At 40.2% G+C, this 24,396-nt stretch overlaps 1 protein-coding gene, 1 long non-coding RNA gene and 1 pseudogene across 2 annotated transcripts; 1 reads left to right on the forward strand and 2 right to left on the reverse strand.

Moving 5' to 3' along the window:
• The first annotated feature begins 5,781 nt into the window (after positions 1–5,781).
• Positions 5,782–14,535, forward strand: LOC104421216 (annotated as a pseudogene).
• Positions 14,536–14,916: 381 nt separating this feature from the next.
• On the reverse strand, positions 14,917–18,259 carry LOC104423379 (serine carboxypeptidase-like). Its single transcript, XM_010035877.3, has 9 exons — positions 17,831–18,259; positions 17,282–17,450; positions 16,621–16,740; positions 16,336–16,479; positions 16,092–16,242; positions 15,872–15,960; positions 15,531–15,789; positions 15,301–15,434; positions 14,917–15,172 (listed from the first exon to the last, which is right to left on the reverse strand). Exons 1-9 carry the CDS (start codon positions 18,154–18,156, stop codon positions 15,053–15,055), a joined length of 1,512 nt encoding a protein of 503 aa, XP_010034179.2. The 5' UTR covers positions 18,157–18,259; the 3' UTR covers positions 14,917–15,052.
• A 2,598-nt stretch (positions 18,260–20,857) lies between these two features.
• On the reverse strand, positions 20,858–22,612 carry LOC120289234. The gene is made up of 2 exons (XR_005547154.1): positions 22,230–22,612; positions 20,858–21,030 (listed from the first exon to the last, which is right to left on the reverse strand). It is a non-coding gene; the product is annotated as an uncharacterized LOC120289234 (long non-coding RNA).
• Positions 22,613–24,396: the final 1,784 nt, after the last annotated feature.

The raw sequence follows: 24,396 nt of genomic DNA on the forward strand, positions 1-24,396 counted from the left end.
AAGGTATGCTAAAAGGTCTACCCCACTTGGAAGTCCAAGAAGATGTCATCTGCGCTGGATGCCAGTATGGGAAGGCACATCAGCTTCCATATGAAGAGTCCAAATTCAGAGCTAAGATGCCTCTCGAGCTTGTCCACTCAGATGTATTTGGACCAGTGAAGCAATCGTCAGTCAGAGGATCAAAGTACATGATAACATTCATCGACGATTTCTCCAGGTACGTCTGGGTCGACTTCATGAAAGAAAAATCTGAAGCATTAAACAAATTTAAGGAGTTTAAAGCAAAAGTAGAATATGAAGTAGGCAAGAAAATACTATGCCTTCGCACGGATAATGGGGGAGAATACACATCAGATGACTTTACAAAATTTCTTCAAGAATGGAAGATACGTCGACAATTTACTTGCCCAAATACGCCACAACAAAATGGAGTTGCCGAAAGAAAGAATCGGCATTTGGCGGAGACATGTAGGAGTATGTTGCATGCAAAGAGTGTTCCACCCAAGTTTTGGGCCGAGTGTATGAAGACGGCAGCGCATGTGATCAATAGACTACCTCAAGCAAGGCTTGGCTTTATGTCACCTTATGAGAAGTTGTGGAATCGCAAGCCCACGGTAAGTCACTTCAGAATATTTGGGTGTGTATGTTATGCATTCGTGCCAGACCATCTTCGTAACAAGTTCGATAAGAAGGCAGTTCGCTGCATATTCGTGGGCTACGATGATCAAAGAAAAGGATGGAAGTGTTGTGACCCTACAACAGGGAGGTGTTACACTTCCAGAAATGTGGTGTTTGACGAACTATCATCTTAGTGGACATCACAACCTAATTCAAAACAAGTTGAAGAAGAGATTCGTGAAGGAATGGAAGAAAATGACAATATTGATAAGGGCCAGCCAATTGAAGAAGGAAATGATAATGTAATTGGAAGAAAAGAAGTCAGAGCACAGTCACCAGAAAAATCAAAGAGCCCATGGCGATCTGGTGTACATCCAAGAACTACAGAAGAGTTCCGATCAAGTCAGATGGAAGAACCTGAAGAGGAGGAATCTCAACTTAGGAGATCAACAAGACAAAGAAGACCAAATCCCAAATATGCAAATGCGGCGCTGACTGAAGATGTCAAAGTAGTTGAGCCGTCCATGTATGAGGAAGCTTCACAAGGCATGGAATGGAGGAAAGCCATGGAGGAAGAGATACAAGCACTAAGAAAGAACGAAACATGGGATCTAGTGCCGAGACCTAAAGAGGTACGTCCTATATCTTGCAAATGGGTCTATAAACTTAAAACTCGACCAGATGGGTCGATAGAAAGATATAAGGCACGACTAGTTGCTCGAGGATTCTCTCAAAAGTATGGCCTAGATTATGATGAGACCTTTAGTCCAAAAGAGCAAAGATCACTACAGTTCGAGTCTTACTAGCACTTGCAGCAAGCAAGTCATGGAAATTATGGCAAATGGATGTGAAGAATGCCTTCTTACATGGAGAACTAGATCGAGATATATACATGAAGCAGCCAAATGGTTTCAAAAGTAAGATTCATCCAGATTATGTTTGTAAGTTAAAGAAAGCTCTCTATGGCTTAAAACAAGCCCCGAGAGCATGGTATGGGAAGATTGCTGAATTTCTGGTGCAAAGTGGCTACTTTGTAGCCCCAGCAGACTCGAGCTTGTTTGTAAAGGCAGAAGATGGCAAGCTTGCAATAGTATTAATCTACGTGGATGATCTAATCATCACTGGAGATAATGAAAAGGAAATATGCCAAATCAGAACCAACCTCTCAGTGCGGTTCCAGATGAAAGAACTTGGAGAATTAAAACATTTCCTAGGACTCGAGATTGAGAAGACCAATGAAGGGTTATTCCTATGTCAGCAGAAGTATGCACGAGACCTCCTAGACAAGTTCGGGATGCTTGATTGCAAACCTATTTCTACTCCAATTGATGGAAATGTAAAGTTATGTGCAATTGAAGGACAAGAATTGGAAGACTCAACTATGTACAGGCAATTGGTGGGTAGCCTCATTTATCTAACCATAACACGGCCTGATATTGCCTTTGCAGTGGGAGTAGCAAGCCGATTCATGGAGAAGCCGCGAAGGCCCCACTTAGATGCAGTCAGGCACATACTAAGGTATGTAAAGGGCACATTTGATTTTGGGCTTCTGTATAAGAAAGAAGCATCGTGTGAAGTTGTAGGCCATTGCGATGCTGACTTTGCTGGAGATCGTGACACGCGACGATCAACTACTGGATATATGTTTAGCCTCGGATCAGCAGTAGTGTCATGGTGTAGCAAAAGACAGGCAACTGTGTCATTATCTACGACAGAAGCTGAGTATAGAGAAGCAGCAATGGCAGCACAAGAAAGTACATGGCTAGTACAACTGATGGAGGATCTCCATCAACCAATAAATCAACCTACACTGATATATTGTGATAATCTGTCAGCCATAAGCTTAGCGGAGAATCCAGTTTTCCATGCAAGGACCAAGCATGTAGAAGTGCACTATCATTTCCTACGAGAAAAAGTATTACAAGACGAGATAAAGATGGAGTATGCCAAAACAGATGATCAAGTTGCAGATATCTTCACCAAAGGTCTTGGAGCTGTAAAATTCGAAGAGTTTCGAAGGCAACTTGGTATGACCACAATGTCCATGCTAAGAGAGAGTAGTCGGTGAGGGGGAGTGTCAAAAAAATGGGAGCACCGCCTCTCTCTCTCTCTCTCTGGATTTTTCCAGATTTCTCTCCCTTTCTCTGCTGCACCAGAATTTTCTCTCTTTCTCCAGAATTTTCTCTCCCCCCTCTCTCCAGATTTTTCTCACCGCCTTTTACACCCTATAAATAGGGGTTCTTGCCCCTTGTGTGGTGTGTGTGAAGCGTGAGTGGAGTGTGTACGTAAAGTGTGGGGTGTGTACGTGAGTGAGTGTGTGAGTGGGTGGGAGTAGGTGGCGTGAAGTATAGAGAAATAGAGAGTAAGTGGGTGTGTGAGAGAGTTGTGTCCGTGTGAGGTTTGTGAAGTGAGTGAGTGAGCAAGTACGAGTAGTTGTGAGAGTGTGATGATATAGAGTTTGTAATATTGTTTATAAAAATAAAAGTAATTATTTCACTTCTACATCCACTTACTTCTCAACAAGCATCTCTGCCTGTGCCGTTGGCGATAAGTTGGCGGTTAAAGATGATGTCTTTGATGGTGATGCAGTAGAAAAGAGGAGGAGGAGACAGAAGAGAAAGTAGTATGGTGAGAGAAAAGTCGATGCCATTGTTAAGACTTTTGAGAGACTCTGAAGTTTGAGGACGACGATGGCAAATCGTGGGCTTTTTTCAGTGTTTGATGTAAAGGACGTGCTTGATGATGCTCCCAAAAATGCATATAGAGAGAGAGAGATTTGTCTGCTTTATGGAGAGAGATTTGTCTGATTTTTGTTACCATTTGGTACGTCTGTTTTCATGTATCATTCCTTTTTTGGAAGAGAGAAATAGTGTCCACATTTATTGTCTGAGATACATTCCCCAAATTTGCCGCATGTCCTTTTATTGTGTAGGTTTTGGTTGCCAATTAATCATCAATGGCAGACTGTTGTAAAAAAGGCACTTAGCTTAGCAATACTCCCCAGATTTCCTTCTTTTTGTTGCTTATGGAATGAATCAGGACAGAGTGGTGATTATGTCTTTACAAATGAATTTTATTTGTACAAAAAAAAAAATCGTAAAATAGACCATGAAGGCAGGGGTTAGGTTTTTGCAGCTTATAAAGTTGTTGATGTGGGATCATCAAATTACACGGAAGACAATCGACTCATAAGCTCAACTCGAACCTCACTCAATTAACCAAGCCTGATGTTTATACAAGTAAAGAACATGATCCGGTGAATTCAATGAAGAGCAAGAGAGATAGAGTTCCTAGAGATTGAAATATAAAGGGTCATTCAATTGAGTCAGAAACTGACCAAAAAAAAAAATTTGAGTTAAAACGATTTGTTTCCTAATTGAAGTCTACTAGTTTAATGTTTCCTAATTTAAAGTTTCCAAGTTTAATATTTCCTAATTTAATGTTTGTACAATTAAAAGTTTCCTCGTTTAATGTCTTAGTCTATCTATAAACGGGAAGTGCATTCTCAGATGTAAGACTGCGTATTTTGAGATGCAGTTCTTAATGCAATCCAATGGTGGTCAACCTTCAAAATCTTTTTCAAAGTCTACAGGAACATTCTTCCATGCCTAGGTGGTGGAATTCATCCAAAAGTTATTTTCTCGCAAATACAACAAATACTTTCTTTCCATCAAACGCATTCAGCATTCTCACCCACTCACCAAGCAAAAATTAGGAAGCATTAATTAAGAACCATTGCAAAGGTTGCCGGAAAAATCTTTTGTCAAACAAGCTTAAAGGGATAGTAAAGACACTCGTAAATATTTGCCAAGATTATTTGTAAAGAGAAGCCTCCCACAGTGCTGACATCGAGAATTTTGTGCCGAGGGATATTCATAGAACAAGAAAAATTTAGATTTAGTAGTTCTAACCTTCTAACTTGAAGCATTGTAGAAGGAGTCAAGACACTGTTTAATAACTTGCATTTGATCAATAGAGCCTTCAGCATATAAAATGAGATCATTCGCAAACATTAATTGAGATCATAGGACTTTCTGTTTTCCAGAGTTTCGCGCATTTCCCCTCTTGCACAGGCCCTGCAAATCCTTCCTCTTGCACAGACTCTGCAGATCCTTCGTTGATCCCACCCAGGTACTTCGGCTGAAGGCATGGCGAATTCTTCCGTTTTCGCTTTTTCTGCTGTTTTGTCCGTCTGCACTGGAGATTTGGTATTGGTCGCATGCTTTGTTTGTGTGCGCGTTATCCTCAGCTTCATCTTGCGATACAAAATGGGTTCTCTTCTTCTGCGGGTCCGAGTGCGACATTTTCCTTCTCTTGTATTGCTTGTGTGTGCTAAATTTTAGCAGCATAGCTATAAGGTTGATCTTAGACGACCGATTTCTTACCAATGTCCTCTAGGGTTTTCTATGAAAATGTTGATCCAGCACCTTGATTCCGACACAAGAGTTTGGTAAATATAGGAAAGCGTATTTCTAATCGTAACTAAATATTCCTTTTTTTTTTTTCTTTTCGATAGGAAAGATTGGAGCAAAATAGCTATAAATTAATAAAATTAAAAGATGATTTTAGTTTACTAGAAGCATTGATATATTATATTTTTTTGGTTTGGTGGAAACAAAATACTTTTCCTAAGAATTGTCTCAAATAGAAATAGAGAACGAAGTAACTAGAAATATTGTTAGAATACCCTATTCCCTATTCTAGATGGATTGTCTAGAAAGCGATTTTTTTTTTAATTGAAATGAATTCAAACGAGCGGCATTTAATTATTGATCGTTTGTATGTGGATGATTTGTACGTTTGCTGGATCTGCATATCTAGACCGGCTTGTCTTCTCTGTGTGCCGTTGTGGTTTGTCTCAATACAAAGAAGCATGAGAGATTATATCATTACAAAGTAAGTTTTGGTTCATAGCTTTTCATGCCATCGCTTCGCTAATTTATAATGCCCTGTTTGCCATCATGGGGAAATCAAAATGAAACACGCAGTTCACATAAAATGGAGGAACTTTTGCTTGGCATTTTACTGTCGATATGGGATTGATATAGATATTAGGCTTCGGCATGATACTCTGTCAGAAAAGTAACCATTTCTTATGATCATCGCTGTTTTCACCATCTCCCTGACTACAGGATTGTTGTCATTATCGGGTTTCCCAGTGCGATGGAGACTTTCCTCTTTGACCTCAGAGTCTGTCAGTGAAGGCCACCCAGACAAGATCTGTGACCAAGTCTCAGATGCTATCCTCGATGCTTGTTTGGAGCAAGATCCACAAAGCAAAGTTGCCCGTGAGACATGTACCGAGACATATATGGTCATAGTGTTCCGGGAAATCACCACCAAGGCTAAGGTTAATTATGAGAAGATCGTTCGGGACACATGCTGAGGGATTGGGTTCACCTAGGCTGATGTCGATCTCGACGCCAACAAATGCAAAGTCCTAGTCAATATCAAACAGCAGAGCCCTGACACTGCTCAAGGAGTTCACGGAAATATGAGCAAGAAACCTGAGGAGATTGGTGCTGGAGACCAGGGGCGCATGTTCGGTTACGCTACGATGAAACTCCCGAGCTTATGACATTGACTCACGTCCTAGCCACCAAGCTGACTGAAGTGAGGAAGAACAAAACATGCCCGTGCTGAGACCTGATGGGAAGACCCAACTGACGGTGGAATACCGTAATGATGGGAGAGCCATGGTCCTTTTGTGTTGTGGAAAGCGAACAATCGAACAATCCATAGACAAAACGAATATATAAATCAGACACCAGATTCATGTGATTCAATCATAAAGACTTATGTCCATGAGGAAAACAGTGACAAATCTATTGTAAATAAAGTGATATAACTAAGATTACATACTTGAATTACCCAATAACGCACGCGGTGCTTAATCCCAAAAATTCTTTGTGAAATAATCTCTCAATCATACTAAACTTATTGAATGAAAATACGGTCAACAAAGCTCACAAACTTGACTTTCTTTTTTTCTATCTTCTTTCTTCACCAAGTCGAACTCATAAAAGGAAATAAATTACATTATTGATCACTGTTGGGAATGACTGATCCCCGAAAACTGGATTCGGCACCGAATCGAACCCCTAAATCAATGTGGAAGACGAAGCCCGGGAAAACACGCATCACCGATCGTAAAGCACACCACGGATTCGAGCGTACCTTGTTAGCCATAGATTAAACACCAATGCTGAAGTTCGAGAAGAAATTCTGGTCCTGTTCGATCCGATGGCGCCTTGAAGGGAAGAAGAACAATGCCTTGTCTTACTGTTTCTTCTTTTGTTTTTGAAAGAAAAAAGAGAGCGTGGGAAAAGGGACGTACGTACGTCTGTTTTCCAACCAGTGCCATCTCTCTCTCTCCTCCCTTTTATACCTTCCCCCTCCACGGGCCCCATTCCCGTGGGCCGGGCCTTTTGGGCCCAGCATGGGCGGATGGGCCCTAAGCCCAATATCAATTAAAACCATCATCTCCCACTCGCACATGGTGGGCCGAATAGAATTCTCTTTACCTCTCTTCAACATTCATACCGGTGAATAATCCGTGCGACTAGCATACTTTGAGAGCTTGTTGCTATACATCTGTTAGGAATATATAGCAGCTCACAATGGGCATTTCACTCCGAGTAGATTTAGTATGCAGTACCCTAGATCGATCGATCACATTTATATCTCTCTTGATCTCTTTCAAACAATGATATATATATTGTATTCACAATTATGATTATCACAAAGACAATCATAATTGATTAACCGGTGAATACAAAACTATAATGTGATTCTCCAAAATCGGTCTTCCTCTTTCCTTCAAACTCTCAATTTCAGTTCAGCTTGCTTTTCTAGAAATGTCCCATTAGATCGAATCAAAACTCATGACCATTGGCAACATCCTAAGATAGCAAACACTAAATAGAAATATTGAGAATAAGTAAGAGTCATGAGGGGACTAAAAATTGAGGAACTCTTTTCCTCAAGAGTCTCACACGACATAAAAAGTTGAGATCAAACTTTTGCCACACTTATTGGTCGTCTCATGCATACGTAGTATGAAATACGTATTACGGTATTAACTCATTTCCCATGGAGCGTATGTCTACACCTTTCAATACCGTACAGATGATAGTTTAGACATACCCAATGTCTAACTTGAGTTCACGTATCTACTCATTCACTAAATTCATCAGAACTCACATATGGCATCATAGACAGATAAAGTAAAATATGTGGGATATTTTACTCTCGGACATAGTAAGTATTATGTCCTCATCTTAACATCCAGTTAAGGCGACATACGTGTTTTAAGCTTGAGCTCTCAATTATCACCTAGATAATAAGCTTAAAAACAGTCTCATCTCTATTTATCACACAGTAAATAAAGGTGATTACCCGTGTGAGTGGGCTAATCTCATCTGTCCGACATACTTCTTCTAACTTAAAGTAATGCACTGAGCATTAAGATGCATAAAGATCAAACAAAGATTCATAGGCATTAATGATGAAAAACATAAATTCATCATATGTGAACACTTAGGGAAAAATTATAATATTCAGTACATTAGCGTCTACGCAGTCCTAGAGATTTCATATGGCCACAAAACACATCTCTAGGTACTGGCTTTGTCATAGGATCTGCTACCATTCTATGCGTAGTATGTACTCTAAGTTCACATCTTTTCGTGCAATCATATCCATGACAAATTATACTTGGTATCTATATGTTTGGTCTTGCCTTGATATTTTGGATCTTTGGTGTACGCTTTTGCTACTTGGCTATCATCGTTAACTAATAACGAATCTGCAGCACTTCCAATAACACCTAAATGATCCAATAATCTCTTAAGCCAAACATCCTCATATACTGCTGCTGATAATGCCACGGACTCAGTTTCCATCATGGACAAGGCTATACACTGTTGTTTCTTACTGCTCCAACATATGGTGCCATTATTCGTTAAGAAAACAAACTCAGAGATAGATTTTTTTTCATCTAAATCTCCTCCTCAATCAACATCATAATAGCCTTAGAGTCGCAGATCCTTTCCATAATAACTCAACATATAATCAGCAGTCCACTTTAGATACCTCAGTATTCACTTAACGGCTTTCCAACGTGCTTGACCTGGATTGGATTAGTATCTACTCACCATTCCAACTGCAAAACATATGTCAAGTCTTGTACACATCATAGCGTACAACAAGCTTCTAACAGCACTAGCATAAGGAACATGTTTCATTTGTTCCTTCTCTTGTGGAGTCCTTGGACACAGTCTATGGCTCAATCCTTCACCTTTTGCAATAGGAGCGTCAATGGGTTTACAATCCCATATCATTCAATTCAAAATTTGGAAGACAACCAACTTTTGACAGTATTGACTAGCTCCATATTGCTTCCGGCAATTAGTATATCATCCACATATAATGATATGATCACAAATTGATCCTTGGATCTTTTGATATATACACAATGATCATCATCTATCATTGTAAAGTCATATGCCATTATGGCATTATGAAAACGTATATATCATTGTCTTGACGACTACTTAAGGCCATATATCGACCCCCAAAGTCGACATACCTTTTCTTCTTGGCCTTTCATTATGAAACCAACAGGTTGTTCCATATATATTTCATCCTCTAATTTTCCATTGAAGAAAGCAGTCTTTACATCCATTTGATGTAACTCAAGATCCATACTTAACACTATTGCCAGAACTATGCAAATCAAGGCAAATCTTACTATAGGAGAAAAAATATCTTCATAATCAATTCCTTCCTATTGATTATACCCTTTCGCCACAAGGCGAGCCTTATGCCTTTCAATCGAGCCATCAGCCTTTCGCTTTATTTTGAGAACCCATTTGTTCCCAATAGCTCTGCGTCCTTTTGCGAGATCAACCGGTTCCCGAGACTTGGTTTGATTTCATTGACTCCATTTCCTCTTCCATTGCATTAATCCATTTTTTTTCCTTACTAGGGCAATTCAGAGCCTCATTAATATTTCTTGGCTCATCCTCATCTTGTGGAGCAACCATAAAAGTTTCCCTTTCAATGTCAAAACATCGACGGGGAATACTTTAGCGACTTGTTCACCGTATGGGAGATTGTACACTTAGCACATCATTCCCCATTATGCTCCCACTTGGATTAGGTAATGATGATGTCGTCTCATCAAGTGGTTGCAATTGAGAATGAGTTAAATTCAATTCATCACTTTTCATATTACTCCCACTTGGATTAGGTAATGATGATGTCGTCTCATCAAGTGGTTGCAATTGAGAATGAGTTAAATTCAATTCATCACTTGTCATATTACTCCCACTTGGACGAACTCCATAATATCATTATCTTAATCCAAAATTTCAAATAGGAAGTAATCTTCCCCTATTTCGCCCCTCTTAGGAAATTCATTCATTAAGAATGTGACATCCCGTGATTCAAATTCAGTTATACTCTCACTTTCCTGCTCACCTATGAACACATACCCTTTCGAGTGTTCGGAGTATCTCATTAAAATACTCTTCTTTCCTTTGGGACCCAATTTCCCAAACTTGTGAGAGGACTCATGTGTACAGGCAGAACAACCCCATGGCTTAAGAAAAACTTAAGTCCGGTTTTCTACCCGTCCATAACTCATATGGAGTGGAAGTAACTAATTTGGAAGGCACCGGTTAAGTACATAGGCAGCAGTTAACAACGCATCACTCCAAAAAGTAATAGGTAAGTTAGCTTGCGCCATCATGGACCTAACCATTTCCAGTAGGGTTCTGTTTCTTCTCTCCGCAACACCATTTTATTGAGGAGTATACAGAATAGACAACTGTCTTTCTATTCCTTTTTCATCACATAATTTTCTGAACTCATCAGATGAATATTCTTGACCTCGATTGGATCTCAATGCTTTTATTTTCTTGTCTAATTGATTCTCTACCAGGGTCGTAAACCTTTTGAAACAACTTATCACTTCAGATTTATGAGAAACCAAATAGACACATCCGAATCGAGTATAATCATATATTAAAAGTGATAAAATAAACAGCCCCATGCCTTCCTCTCACATTCATTGAACCACAAACGTCATAACGGATTAAATGCAGAGGAAATTCAGCTCTTTTACCTTTTCTAAATGGTTTCCTTGTCGTTTTCCCTTCTAGGCAATGCTCACATATGGACAAATCAACTTTTTCAATATTGCCCAACAAGCCCTCTTTGGCTAGTCTATTCATATGTTGTTGGCCAATATGACCAAGTCAAGCATGCCACACATTCACAAAGGATTGGATTCAGCCAATAATTCAGAACTTGACACATAATCAAAGTTCTCAAATGTACAAGAGGTGTTTACCTTCTTTGGCTCACGACAGTCGCGAGCATAGTGACCCTTCTTGTCACAGTTGTAACATTTCACCCTTGACATTTTCTTCACTTGAGGACATTTTCCTCTCTTGTGTTGGTTAACTCTTGATCTTTTGCAATAAGGACTTGATCTTTTGCATTCCCACATATTGAACGAATCAATACGTTTGCGCTTCTAGCACAAAGCCCTTTCTAAGCCAAAACCAGCATTGAAAATATCTATTTTCGGCTCACATGCCGTCAAGCGGTCCTCTACCAGCTCAAGGTGGCGCACAACATTCTCAAGATCTTCCATAACATGGTCAAGAGCTTCTAGTGCTTCTTGCTTTTCCAGCACATATTGAATCTTCATATTCAATATTTCACAATTGTAGCCGTTCATATCAGCAATTACATTCTTAGTTACTGAACTATCGTTCTGAACACATCAGACATACATGCACGAATAATTAATGCTTATCATTTATGCATCCCTATTTACATAGACCCATCATATTAATGAATAATTTCAAGTAAGACTTCAGAATCAAAAGGTCACTATGTTTCCAATCATCCTCCAAAAAATCCTAATTTAAAATTATCATTAATATGATTGTCATATGCAAAATCAATTCTATGAAGTTACAAAAACTTCTATAACTACCCACACTAACTACCCACAAGCAATCGCAATATGAAGAAAGCAAATATTATCTAACATCCAATAGAATAACAGTGCTTTCACATAATACAACTATACATTACATTAAGCAATATATACAAAGAAAAATATCAACATGGAAAGAGATATTTACATCTATAAAAAATCTCACAATTAATCTAAGAAATAATTAGGGAATGTCCCTTCTAATCTATTAGCCAAAACATCTGAGAAAACTGAAGGTACATTTGCCAACCATGGAAAAACTTTTGGAGAGCTCTCATGTCGCCACCGAGGCGCATTCACTCTGCGCCACGTAGCGCACAATCTAAGGGTTGAAGTTTTGGCAAACTCAATCCTATAGTACTCTCTTACAAAAGCTTCCACCAGCCTCCTATAACCCGGGACCACGTTGACCTCCCATAGCCGATCTAACACTGCTTGTCATTCAGGTGGAAGAGTGTTCATCAAAGCCGGCACCTTCTCAAAATCCGACATAAGGTAACCATTCCAGATGATTTCCTGTATCATCTTATTGACCTTGACCATGTGTGATACTAAATCACCATCAAGCCACCGATAATCAGCTAACTCTTTCATCAACCTTTTCAGTCTAGCTCTTCTTTCGTCCGTTCTCGAGATTGCAGGTATCCGTGCATTACGCATCATAGTTTCTGCAACAAATGCAGAACTAAAATGGATCACTTATCATCCACAATAAACAAAATGGAAAATACATAAATTTCCATGATTCATGCAACAAATGCAGAATAAAAATGGATTACCTACAACCCACAAAGACATAATTGCAAAAAGAAACAAATTCTTTTTTTTTTTGGGTCAACGGTCAACGATCGGTCAACGGTCAACGTGTCAGGTCAACGGTCAACGGGTCGGGTCAACAGGCGCGCGGGTCAGACGACCGGTCGGACCGGACGGACCGGTCGGGCCGGTCGGACGAACCGACCGCACGTGCGCGCGCGTGCGGCGGGCCGACGTCACGTAGACGTCGGCGGCACGTGCTCGCGCGTGAGCGTGCGACGTCACGCGAGTCGGCCGCACGTGCGTGGCATGCACCAAGCTGATCGGGTCGGGTCGGTCGCCGTCGGGTCGGGTCGCCGGCCGGTGACCTGCCGGCCAACCGTCGTCGGCGATGACGTCATCGGTGACGTCATCCGAGCGGTTACCAACCGTTGGATGACGTCACGGTGACATCATCACGTGTCGTCAGCACGCGTCGGTCCGCGGACCAACGCGTGCCGTGTCACCGGCCGCCGGCGCGCACGTGCCGGTTCGTCACCAGCGCATGTAGCGCACGCGCTGGCCATAGCCAGCGCTTCGGGCGCGTGGCGCCCATGCGCAGCGGCTTTTGGCCGCGCGTGTGGGCGCGTGCGGCGTCGTTCGGTGACCCACGACATGTCGCCGGACTCATCTCGACGTCTCCTTTCACCCAGTGCCTTCAGAATTTGATTCCAACTCACGGAAACTCAGAAAAATGGCCGAATAGCGCTCGGGTGTCGGGATTTTCGCCCCAATCCGTACGGCCAAAGATTTTTCGCGATAAATCAATCAAAAAAATCAAATTGATCGGGAAAACGTGAACTAGGGCTCTGATACCAATGTTGGGAATGACTGATCCCCGAAAACCGGATTCGACACCGAATCGAACCCCTAAATCAATGCGGAAGACGAAGCTCGGGAAAACACGCATCACCGATCGTAAAGCACACCACGGATTCGAGCGTACCTTGTTACCCACAGATTAAACACCAATGCTGAAGTTCGAGAAGAAATTCTGGTTCTGTTCGATCCGATGGCGCCTTGAAGGGAAGAAGAACAATGCCTTGTCTTACTGTTTCTTCTTTTGTTTTTGAGAGAAAAAAGAGAGCGTGGGAAAAGGGACGTACGTACGTCTGTTTTCCAACCAGTGCCATCTTTCTCTCTCTCCTCCCTTTTATACCTTCCCCCTCCACGGGCCCCATTCCCGTGGGCCGGGCCTTTTGGGCCCAGCATGGGCGGACGGGCCCTAAGCCCAATATCAATTAAAACCATCAATCACAACACCAATATGGATGAAGTTTCCGCATTATGGAAGATTCAATCTTGAACTTTGATCTACCAAGTTAATACACAAATGAACTTGGATCGTGTTCGTTCAATAGGCTTAAACTCAATATATATTTTAACACTATGAGGGTTCATACAGTCCTAATCTCGACTCAGCATAATGAGAGCATTACCAATTAGCAGATTGCGAAGGATTTAAAAGAACATGTGATCAAGCCCGTCATTCCACCTCAGTCTCTTGACAACAAGACGATTTTCTCCTTCAACCCCTCGGGGCGTTTTGTGATCGGTGGGCCCCATGGTGATGCAGGCCTCACTGGGAGGAAGATACTTATCGACACTTACGGTGGCTGCGGTGCTCATGGCAGCGGTGCTTTTTTGGGCAAGGACCCGACCAAGGTTGACCGTAGTGGTGCCTACATTGTTAGGCAAGCTGCGAAGAGTGTGGTGGCTTCTGGGCTTGCTCGACGCTGCATTGTGCAGGTTTCTTATGCCATCGGTGTTCCTGATCCGGTATCTGTGTTTGTAGACACTTACAAAACTGGAAAGATTCGAGACAAAGATATTCTGGCATTGATTAAGGAGAACTTCGATTTCAGGCCAGGAATGATCTCTATCGATCTTGATCTGACGAGAGGAGTTAATTTCAGGTATCCGAAAACAGCGGCATCTGGGCATTTTGGACGTGACGACCCAGATTTCACCTGGGAGACATTGAAGCTTCTCAAACCTCGCAAAGCATAGAGTTTTGCCATTACCTGGTCACACTATTATTCCTGATTTCTGCTTTCTCTTGGATTTTGTGTTTGTGTTCTATTCTTGGTACTAATGGAAGACAAAAGAGAAAGAATCTTGAATTGAAGTCGATAGAGGAGTTGAGATTATCCAAGTTGTCAGACGACATCATTCTTTCATTTGTTTATGTCACAGTGTTCTTTTTTCCCCCCTTGATTAATAATAATATGCAGATCACTTTGGATTTGTATACCAGGTCGAATTTCACATATTACCTTTTGCTTATCTATTTGAGTATGATGCATGCCCTGTCCAATCTCTCAACTCTTTCTCTGTAACTAGATGAGGCATGTAAAGCGCCATACTCAGAATCATTTTTGCAAGTTCTGCACGGCTAACTGGTTAGTGTTACGCACTTGGAGAAGTTTGTATCGATTTAACAAAATTTGAAATGCAATTGGCAAGTGAATGGTTGATAAATCTGTAGTGTTGGATGAACTTGAACGAATGAAACTCTTTTATTCTTCACCTTTCGTCTCCATTTTACTTGGACTCATCTTGTATCTTGTATTCTGGATATGAACAAGATTCAGATGTTGGGATACTGGGGGCACTCTCTTCTCATTAATTATTAGTCCCGCTATCTGCACCAGCCAGGGTGACTTTGCCCGCCATCCAGCTCTTTAGCATTTGTAGAGCAGCTTTCGGCTGATCCATTGGAACCATGTGCCCAGCGTTATGAACCTGCATTTCGTCACACAGCCAGAATTGCACTTATAATTTGTCTCTCTCATCTTTAAACTATGTTGTGCATGCTTGCTCGCACATTGCAATTCTGTGTGTGCGCTTCTGTTTGAGAGAGAGAGAGAGACCTTCAAGAAAGTAAGTGGTCCATGGCTTTTCATCAGTCCTGCCTCGGCACCAGCAACGACAAATGGAACAGTTGGGGATGTCCCAAACTGCTTTTGACCAGACCACCGCATGGCATTAACCCACCTGGAGTTTCCTGCTCAAATTAACATCAGGAAAGACATCTCATTCGCCAGGTAATGTTCCATTTGATTCTTTCTAGCGTCTACCAACTTGAAAGATCGGGGTTTACCAAGCCAATTGCAGATGAGATCATATTCACCGGCATAAATGAGCACCTTCAGCCCGTCCTCAAGAAGTGCGGGGATACCCTCTGCGAGATTCTTCATCCGATCCTGGCTCATCGCATTGGACACAGTGCTGCTGCACGACACAAACTCTATATCCCCGACCCCTAAAGCATCTCTCACCTTCTTTTGGTTCAGGAGTGTCTCCACGTTCGAGAAGTCGTAGCACAGGGGCCCCTCACAGCTCTTTCGTATGTCGTAGTACTGCAGGCCAATCATCAACATGTCAAATTCACGTAATCAAACGTAAATTTTAGAAAGCTTCTGTCAGGGGAAAGATAGATACATTTATGTTCCCTGCAATGTTCAGGATCTTATTGAAAATACTGTTGCAATCGGTCGATGCTAACTCACAGGCATCTCCGCCCTTGGTATCTGCACACGATTTGCAAAGATTAAAGTAAAGTCTTTACCTTCAGAAATTTTAAAAAAAAAAAAAAAAAAAAAAAGAGCTTCCGGAATGTTTTAATGAAGCATAAACAGAGATATAGGGCCAAAAAAGATACCACACTGTTTAATCCCCTGTTTGCATTCTGGGAGCATTGTGTTTATGTTGTCATGATCGGACTCTGTGATTAACTTCATGTTTAGAGCATAATCTGTGTATGCTTCATACTGGATCTCAGGATTGGTTAGGCCATTGCCAATTGCAAACCCCTGTTCGAGATTCAGAAGTTAACTATGTCAAAAGAAAAAAAAAATTAATATGTCATAGCAAAAAAAAAAAATTACCATACAAACATGAAGTACCTTAAAGTTTATGTGAATTCCTTCCTTTGCCTTGTTCCCTTGCTGAACACGAGCAGCAAAAGCAGGAATGTAGTGCCCAGCGTATGATTCTCCGGTTATGTAAAAATCGTTCTTGACAAGTTGAGGATGCGCTGCAAAGAACGCCTGAACATTGCAGTGAGAGGTTAGTCTATCACATGCTTGAATTCTTAAACTTGAAAAGTATCCAATCCAAAATTGGATCGTCCGTAAAAACAAAAGTAGTTAATCTAGTACTCAGATTATGATCAATGAGCTGATGTACACCTGCAAGAAGTCGTATAAGTCATTGCTGACACCTTGCTCATCATGTCGAATGTCACGCTCGTCAGTGGAGTAACTGAAACCAGTTCCAGTAGGCTGATCAACGAAGATGAGATTCGATGCCTGTGGAGGAAAAAAACATTAACAAAAGCATGAAATGTAACATACTTCAAACTAGAAATAGTTTATTCATCAATAACATATGTTTTTTTCCGTTGTCTGACTTTCCATTTTAATTTAATTAGATACGTATTGTTTATTCATTCAATAATTAATTTTATTGACCATGATCGCAATTCCGTTTCATGTTTGTTAGCAAGCTATTGAAGGCGAAAGCAACAGAAGAAGTTGGCAACTGCTTTTCAAGAAAGAATACTAAAACGAACTAGGCCAACATCATTTGCGATAATGTCAAGGAAAAACACAACAGAAAAGAGTAAGAGGACAACGCTTACGTCGCAAAATTCCAAAAAAAATAAATAATAATAATAATAATAATAATAATAATAATAATAATAATAATAATAATAATAATAATAATAATAATAATAATAATAATAATAATAGAGCAAAGAGGAAAATCCAAAGAATGACGCACCGTTCTCGGGAGTATTAAATTATGATTAATAATGCTATGATCAGTACAAAATTGTCACTCGCTCACCTGGTCCCAACCATAATCATTCCACACAAGAGACAAGTTGTTGGCAATATGGAAAGGGCCATTCTCATAGAACAGTGCCAATGAACTGCTACATCCAGGCCCTCCGGTTAACCAAATGACCACCGGGTCATTTGCGCTGTTCCGTGATTCAAAGAAGAAGTAGAACATCCTGAAAAATTGGACAAAAGACAGGACAAAGAGTCGTGACCACAACTTGATGAATTATAACGAGCTGAATCTTGGTTTGGCTCCCGCAAATCGAAGAAACGAAGTTAAGAAAGAATATTTCCTGGCAGGTTTTACTGATCGAATTTGAACTTCTCGTTTTATCATGTTTCATTGATAACCCCATTATTTTTCCTATCATCTAGGCCTAACAAAATAAGTGTAACAGATGAACCTAAACACTTCTAGAACACATTAATTAAGTACTAGTTATTAATCGCATTCTCTGTCAATTAGAGAGAGAGATGGGCTATCGAAGTTAATATCGAAGTTAATTCCAAGGCTATCAACAACTGTCTATCGAAGTTGATTCCAAGGCCTCACCTTGCTGCATAGGAGTGCGGAAGTGGGTAATACCCGGCATGGTGACCGAGGTCCTGAACGGATGACCCCGAATCGCCAAGAACTGGGAGCTCAAAGCGCATCTCAACGATCTTCCCATCAGAAGCCAAAGAAGAAGAATCTTTGTCTCTAGTTCTAATATTGACAGCTTCTTTGGGGTGCAAGTTGAGCCCTTTAATGAGCATCTCTGCTTGTGCCGTTGGCGATAAGTTGGCGGTTAAAGATGATGTCTTTGATGGTGATGCAGTAGAAAAGAGGAGGTAGAGACAGAAGAGAAAGTAGTATGGTGAGAGAAAAGTTGATGCCATTGTTAAGACTTTTGAGAGAGACTCTGAAGTTTGAGAACGATGATGACAAATCGTGGGCTTTTTCAGTGTTTGATGTAAAGGACGTGCTTGATGAGGCTCCCAGAAATGCATAGAGAGAGAGAGAGAGAGAGTTGTCTGATTTTTGTTACCTGGTACGTCTGTTTTCATGTACATTCCTTTTTTGGAAGAGACAAATAGTGCCCACATTTATTGCCTGAGATACATTCCCAAATTTGCCGCATGTCCTTTTATTGTGTAGGTTTTGGTTGCCAATTAATCATCAACGGCAGATTGTTTTAAAAAAGGCACTTAGCTTAGCAATACTCCCTAGATTTCCTTCTTTTTGTTGCTTATGGAATGAATCAGGACAGAGTGGTGATTATGTCCTTACAAATGAATTTTATTTATACGAAAAAAAAAATCGTAAAATAGACCATGAAGGCAAGGGCTTGGTTTTTGCAGCTTATAAAGTTGTTGATGTGGGAGCATCAAATTACACGGAAGGCAATCAACTCATAAGCTCAACTCAAACCTCACTCAATTAACCAAGCCTGATGTTTATACAAGTAAAGGGAGATTTCGACGACAACATGATCCGGTAAATTCAATGAAGAGCAAGAGAAATAGAGTTCCTAGAAATTGAAATATAAAGGCTCATTCAATTGAGTCAGAAACTGACCCAAAAAAAGAAAATGAGTCAGAAGGATTTGTTTCCTATTTGAATAGGTTTCCTTATTTGACCAAATTTCTTAATATAATATTCCCTAATTAAACGTCTACTAGTTTAATATTTCCTAATTTAATGTTTGTACAATTAAAAGTTTCCTAGTTTAATGTCTTAGTCTATCTATAAATAGGAAGTGCATTCTCAGTTGTAAGACTACGTATTTTGAGTTGTAGTTCGTAATGCAATCCAATGGTGGTGTTGACACCTAAATTTTGGCAACCCATTTAATTATTTATCGCATTAAAAAATTAGGAATTAATTTTAACCCCTAAGCAAAAATATAGAATTAAATTGCATAACATATAGTTTTAGGAGCATTGTTTTTCTTATTGGATCGGCGGCGGATGGGTTCGACATGATGGTTCAGAGCTTTAATTTGACAAGTTTGATTAAGCCCACGAAGAGAGTATATTGGGCCAAGCCCATATCCTCGAGAAGTTATTACGAGCTCATCTTTGCAAAATTTGAAATTTAAGAAAAATCCTATTGCAATTTTGAATTTTAGGTAATATGTGATAAAATCGGTAGAGAATATTTATTTTTGCAAAGGAACTCTATAAGAGAGGAGGAAATTAATAGGATTTTGCGTTCAGGGGTTATAGGCAATCTTCATGCATATTGAAAAAGGAGATAAAATAAGGGGCGGGCTTTTTCTCGATTTCTAGGTCAAAAAAATTCAACACGAGGAAGAGAAAACTTTTTTCTTTCGTTGGGGGAGGCCCCACAATTCCATACACGGCCACAGCGCACACAAAAAATCGGAGGCCGGCAATTCAGAATTTCAGAGTGCATAGAATACTAGAGAGATACACGTGAGGGAAGAGAGGAGGAGAAAGCTAGGTCAAAGGTCAACAAAAGAAATTGGACTCCTTGGGCAAGTCGGGTGCTTTGCCTAAATTCTGGACGCTTTCCGTGGCTTCCCCGACGCCCCCATCCGTAGTTCGACTTAGCAAGCATCTCGGGTACCTTGAAAAAGGGAGCCCAACGACGTCCAGCGACTCGCGCCGCTACTTAGCCACGTGTCCGACAACGCCGACCACAACCGAGCCATTGTCCCGAGCTGCTGTCCATGACGTCTCTCACTCTTCACTTGCTACGCTGCCAAGCCCAGCCCCAATCCTAACGAGGAGTTGTGGTGCTGATCATCGGTACCGCTCGAAGAATCCATTCCCTGCCACGAGTCCAGCGACCGGAGACAACACAGCAGCCCTCTATCTCAAGCCGTTGCTGTTGCATCGTGACCCCGGACCAACGGTGTTCACGATCCTTCCTAGTGACAACAAAACTTCTCTTTGTTTTTGCAGGTTTCCCACAAGTGACTAAGGGTGTGTTTGGTTCGATATTTGGAAAGCTTAGGAAAATGCAAAGCAGTTTAGCCTAAAAAACTTTAGAATAAATGCAAAAACTATTTGGTAAATTCTACTTTGGAAAGCAATTTTGAGAGAAATAATGTTTAGTATAAAACACATTTGCAAAGCTCTTAGGTGATTAATCTAAATATTTTAATTTTTATTTGTTTAAAATTGAAAAATAATTTTTACGACTTTTTTAATTTATATTTAACAACAATGTTAAAGATGTTGTGTAAAAATTTTATTAAAATTAAAATTCCTTTTTTTGCTTTAAAAACATCAAATAAAAAAAAAATTACATGCTCTTTTTCTCAATTACAAGAATAATACTTTCATTACAATAAAAACATGATAACATATATTTTGAGGAAAGAAAATCATTATTCTTAAAAATTACAAATATCCTTAATTACTTTCTAAATTCATAACTATTTAATCACGTAAACGTGACATATTAGATGCTACATCATCATTTGAAGCATTGCTCTCCCCATTTACATCATCAGAATTCATTATTTTAACAGTGGACTTGGAAAACTTCGCTGCCTTTTCTCTCAACTTAATTGGAGTGAGGTCTTTCCTAGCATCTTTGTCTAATGACTGTAGCACTACGATGAAGATATAAATGAATGCGTGTCACTAGTCAGAAGTATTTCACATACACAAATACAAGGTTGTGCTCCACATATAACTGAAGTATACAGATATAACTTAAAAGTACATGTCTTTTAGTTCAATTGGTAGGCCATGGCAATCCCAACCAGGAACATAGTGTACTTTATAATTCTGAAGAAGCTGCAAAAGAAAACAAACAAAACTAAAAACATCACAAGTCCTATTGGAAGAGAAATATAGGATCTTTGAACTTATGCAGAAACTAAAAGCAATGGGACGCAGAAGGTTGTTGCTCTTTATTTTCTTGAGATAATTCCAACATATCCTTCCACTCAAAATGATTTGATCCATCATAACAAACCATCATTTACGATGAAGTACTCATTGCTCGTTTGATAAGACTAGTTAACCAGCCACCTAAAATGCTTTGTCAGAGAATCTCGTTTATTTTCATTGTAATCTTTACTGGATGGGACCAACATGAAGCACAAAACTTTCCTAATCAGCAAGGAAAGGCAACCTAATAAGTAGACAATAGAAAAGGGAGGGAGAAAACAATTCATGAGGAAGTATAGAACCCACCCCACTGTTTCTGCTGACAATCCTTTCAAAGTTTTTGTCCCACGATTTCTGTATTTCTGGCTCTCTAACAGAAGCATTTGCTCTCATCCCAAAACTCGTCCTAGGTAGAGCCAAAACTCAATAATAGCACAACTTAACAATCATGTGAAACTCGTCCAAAGACTGCATATCACAGACCAAATGTTCAAAATGATTTCCGAGACAAATCAATCCCGCAAATTTAAAACGCTCCAAATACCTTCAGCAGCTTTCTTGGCTGCCATAACTGGCCCTTGAGACCTCTGCTTCGACGAAGGCACATCAACACTTGAAAAACTACAAAATCTAATCCTACCCAACAACGAAAAATCTTCGAGAGAAGAGCTTCCCCTCAAGTAAAACAATTTGTTGACCAAAGCCGTCTTCCCCAATCGCCACAACTTCAACAACGGAAGCAAACTCCCCGTGGGCAAACTCAGATACGACTGGCAATTCGCGACAGGGCGATAAATAATACACGCATTATTCTTTAAAAGCATTAAAAGAAGAAACTTCATCACCAAAATAGAAAATTTAATGAAAACCAACCGAACCCATCTCAGAAAGCAAGAAAAAGAACTCAATCCCTCCAACAATTTCACCTAAAGAAATCATCTTTCAACATCCCCAGCCACTACATACAAAACCAAAAGCCGCGAACTACAGATGGACCAGGTAATTCGCACGAGCAACGAAGATTTCAATATCCCCAGCCACTACATACAAAACCCAAATGCCACGAACTCTAGACGGACCAAGCAATGAAGAAAAGAACTGACCTTGTAAGGAGAAGCATGAATCATGACCATCTTGGGCTGCTCTTGGATTGGATAAAACGGAGTTGAAACGAGTGCTTCTAAAGCATTGAAGCATCGAAGCAGGACAGCCTTTCGGCTCTGGGATTGAGTCGGGGAAGAAGTGGATAAAACGCTGAACTAAAACCGTCAGACGATGCCACAGGAAAGCGAAGAGGCTCTGGGATTGAGTCGGGGATGAAGTGGATAAAACGCTGAACTAAAACCTCAGACATCACCACAAGACAGCGAAGAGCGTAGTCAAGCAGCAAAGCGGACTCAAGCCTAGTTCAGGACAATGTATATGTCCTCATAACAGGATTCTTGCTGTGGCTGTCCGCTTTGGACACTAAGTCCTCATAGTCTTGTTCCTCTCGGGGCAGCCCATACTACCCCCAGTAAAACATGTATGTACAGTTAGAGGGACCCAAACCTTATAAGCTAATCCATAACTCTCTCCCTAGGCGATGTGGGACAAGAGAGGGACCCCTTCCTTGCGCACGTCCGAGGATTGTTGCTCAGGCCGTCACAAAAGCGTAGTCAAGTAGTGAAGAGCGCAATCAAGCTTGCAGTCTTCACGAGGGAGAGAGCGATGGGGAAGGGCGGAATCAAGTTCGCAGTCGTCACAAGGGAGAGAGCAATGGGGAAGGGTGGGGAAGGGTGCAATCAAGCAGCGAAGAGCACAATCGAGCTCGTAGTCATCAAGGGAGAGAGCGACAAGAAGGGTGCAAAGCCAAGGGGAATGGTGCAGAGAGAGAAGGCCATCGAGGGTTTTAGCTTTACAAATGGGTAAAATTGGTCTTTCGGTAAAGTTTTGAGGATAAAATACGCAACTTACTAATTTTCATTAAATGAGCCCTTATGATTCCCAATGGTCCACTTTCACTTGAAAGCCCCTTGAAGAATGGTTGCCAAACACTCCAATTTGGGGTGAAAGGGCTTTGGGGCTTGAAGGGGCTTTCTAAATGCCCATCTAAATGCATCCTAAGACTTTCAAAGCATCCGAAAGTTGCCGTTGCCACTGATCTTGGGAGGCGGCATTCAAGTGAATCATCTCATCGTGCTAAGAAGCATTAACTGTTTGAATCATCCACCACGAGCCATCACTAGTCGCATCATCTGACGAGTCCAAATTCGGGAACCATATTACAAAATAGGTAAAGATATTATCCAAATTTAATTTGGTAATTTCCTTACTTAATCCATTGATATTGTGATTAAATTCAAATCTTCGAATGATGCATCTTATCCAAAGTTTCCCAAAAAGATTTTTAAAATTAGGGATTAATCCCTAATTTCACAACGTGCATACAATTGATAGTTCAATTTCATGCTCGAAATTTGACTCGCAATTGCACGGAAAAATCGCCAATCCAATCTCACGCTCGAGATTCGATTCGCGATTTTGTTTAAAACTGGCCAATCTAATCTCATGCACAAGATAAGATTCATCAATTTATGGATATCAATCTTATCTTACCCGATTTGCTGTCATATTGTTTGAATTGATTTTGTTTTCATAAAAGAAAATCCAAAAATATTTTGAGTTAGGATTAGGCTCATGCTAGAATATTGCTTGTTTTAGGATTATTTGGTTAAGATAATGTTCTTGTTTAAATTAGGATTTGGCCTAACATAATTCCTAATACAATTTGGATGATATCTTAACCTACATAGATAATTTTTGCATTTCTCTAATTTCGAATTTCATGGAAAATACTAAAAATTATCTTAGAATAAATTAGTTTCATTCTCTAGAATAGATTGCATGCTTATTTAAAAATGAAAAAAATCATATGCATGTCATATAGAATTAGGTCATTTGGTTAGATGGCATTGCATAGAGATTAGGTTTTATTAAACAATTAAAAACAAAAAAAAAATAAGTAGTTGCATGTTAATTAGAAATCATATCTAGATTGTTGATGTGAATTCTGATCTAACATCGTAAATATTTTCGATGCCATGAGATAAACCCTGCAATTTATTCAATCATTTATCTAAATGTTAAATTAGTGGTTTGTGCAATCGCATGATAATCTCATGCTTCCCAAACATTTTTTTTTTTAAAATAAAAAAGAAAGGTACTGAAAAGACATTAGAGAAATCTAACGTAATCAAGTCCCTGAACTCACAATTTCTGTAGAATTGG

This window comes from Eucalyptus grandis, chromosome 10 (genome assembly GCF_016545825.1).
Source record: "Eucalyptus grandis isolate ANBG69807.140 chromosome 10, ASM1654582v1, whole genome shotgun sequence".
Lineage (NCBI taxonomy): Eukaryota > Viridiplantae > Streptophyta > Magnoliopsida > Myrtales > Myrtaceae > Eucalyptus > Eucalyptus grandis.

Coding starts and splice junctions, on each gene's coding strand:
- LOC104423379 (XM_010035877.3), bottom strand. CDS start 18,156: ATGGCATCAACTTTTCTCTCACCATACTACTTTCTCTTCTGTCTCTAC. Junction 17,451..17,830: donor CCGCACTCCTATGCAGCAAG/GTGAGGCCTTGG, acceptor CCAATTTTTCAG/GATGTTCTACTTCTTCTTTG. Junction 16,741..17,281: donor ATGATTATGGTTGGGACCAG/GTGAGCGAGTGA, acceptor TTTCCTCCACAG/GCATCGAATCTCATCTTCGT.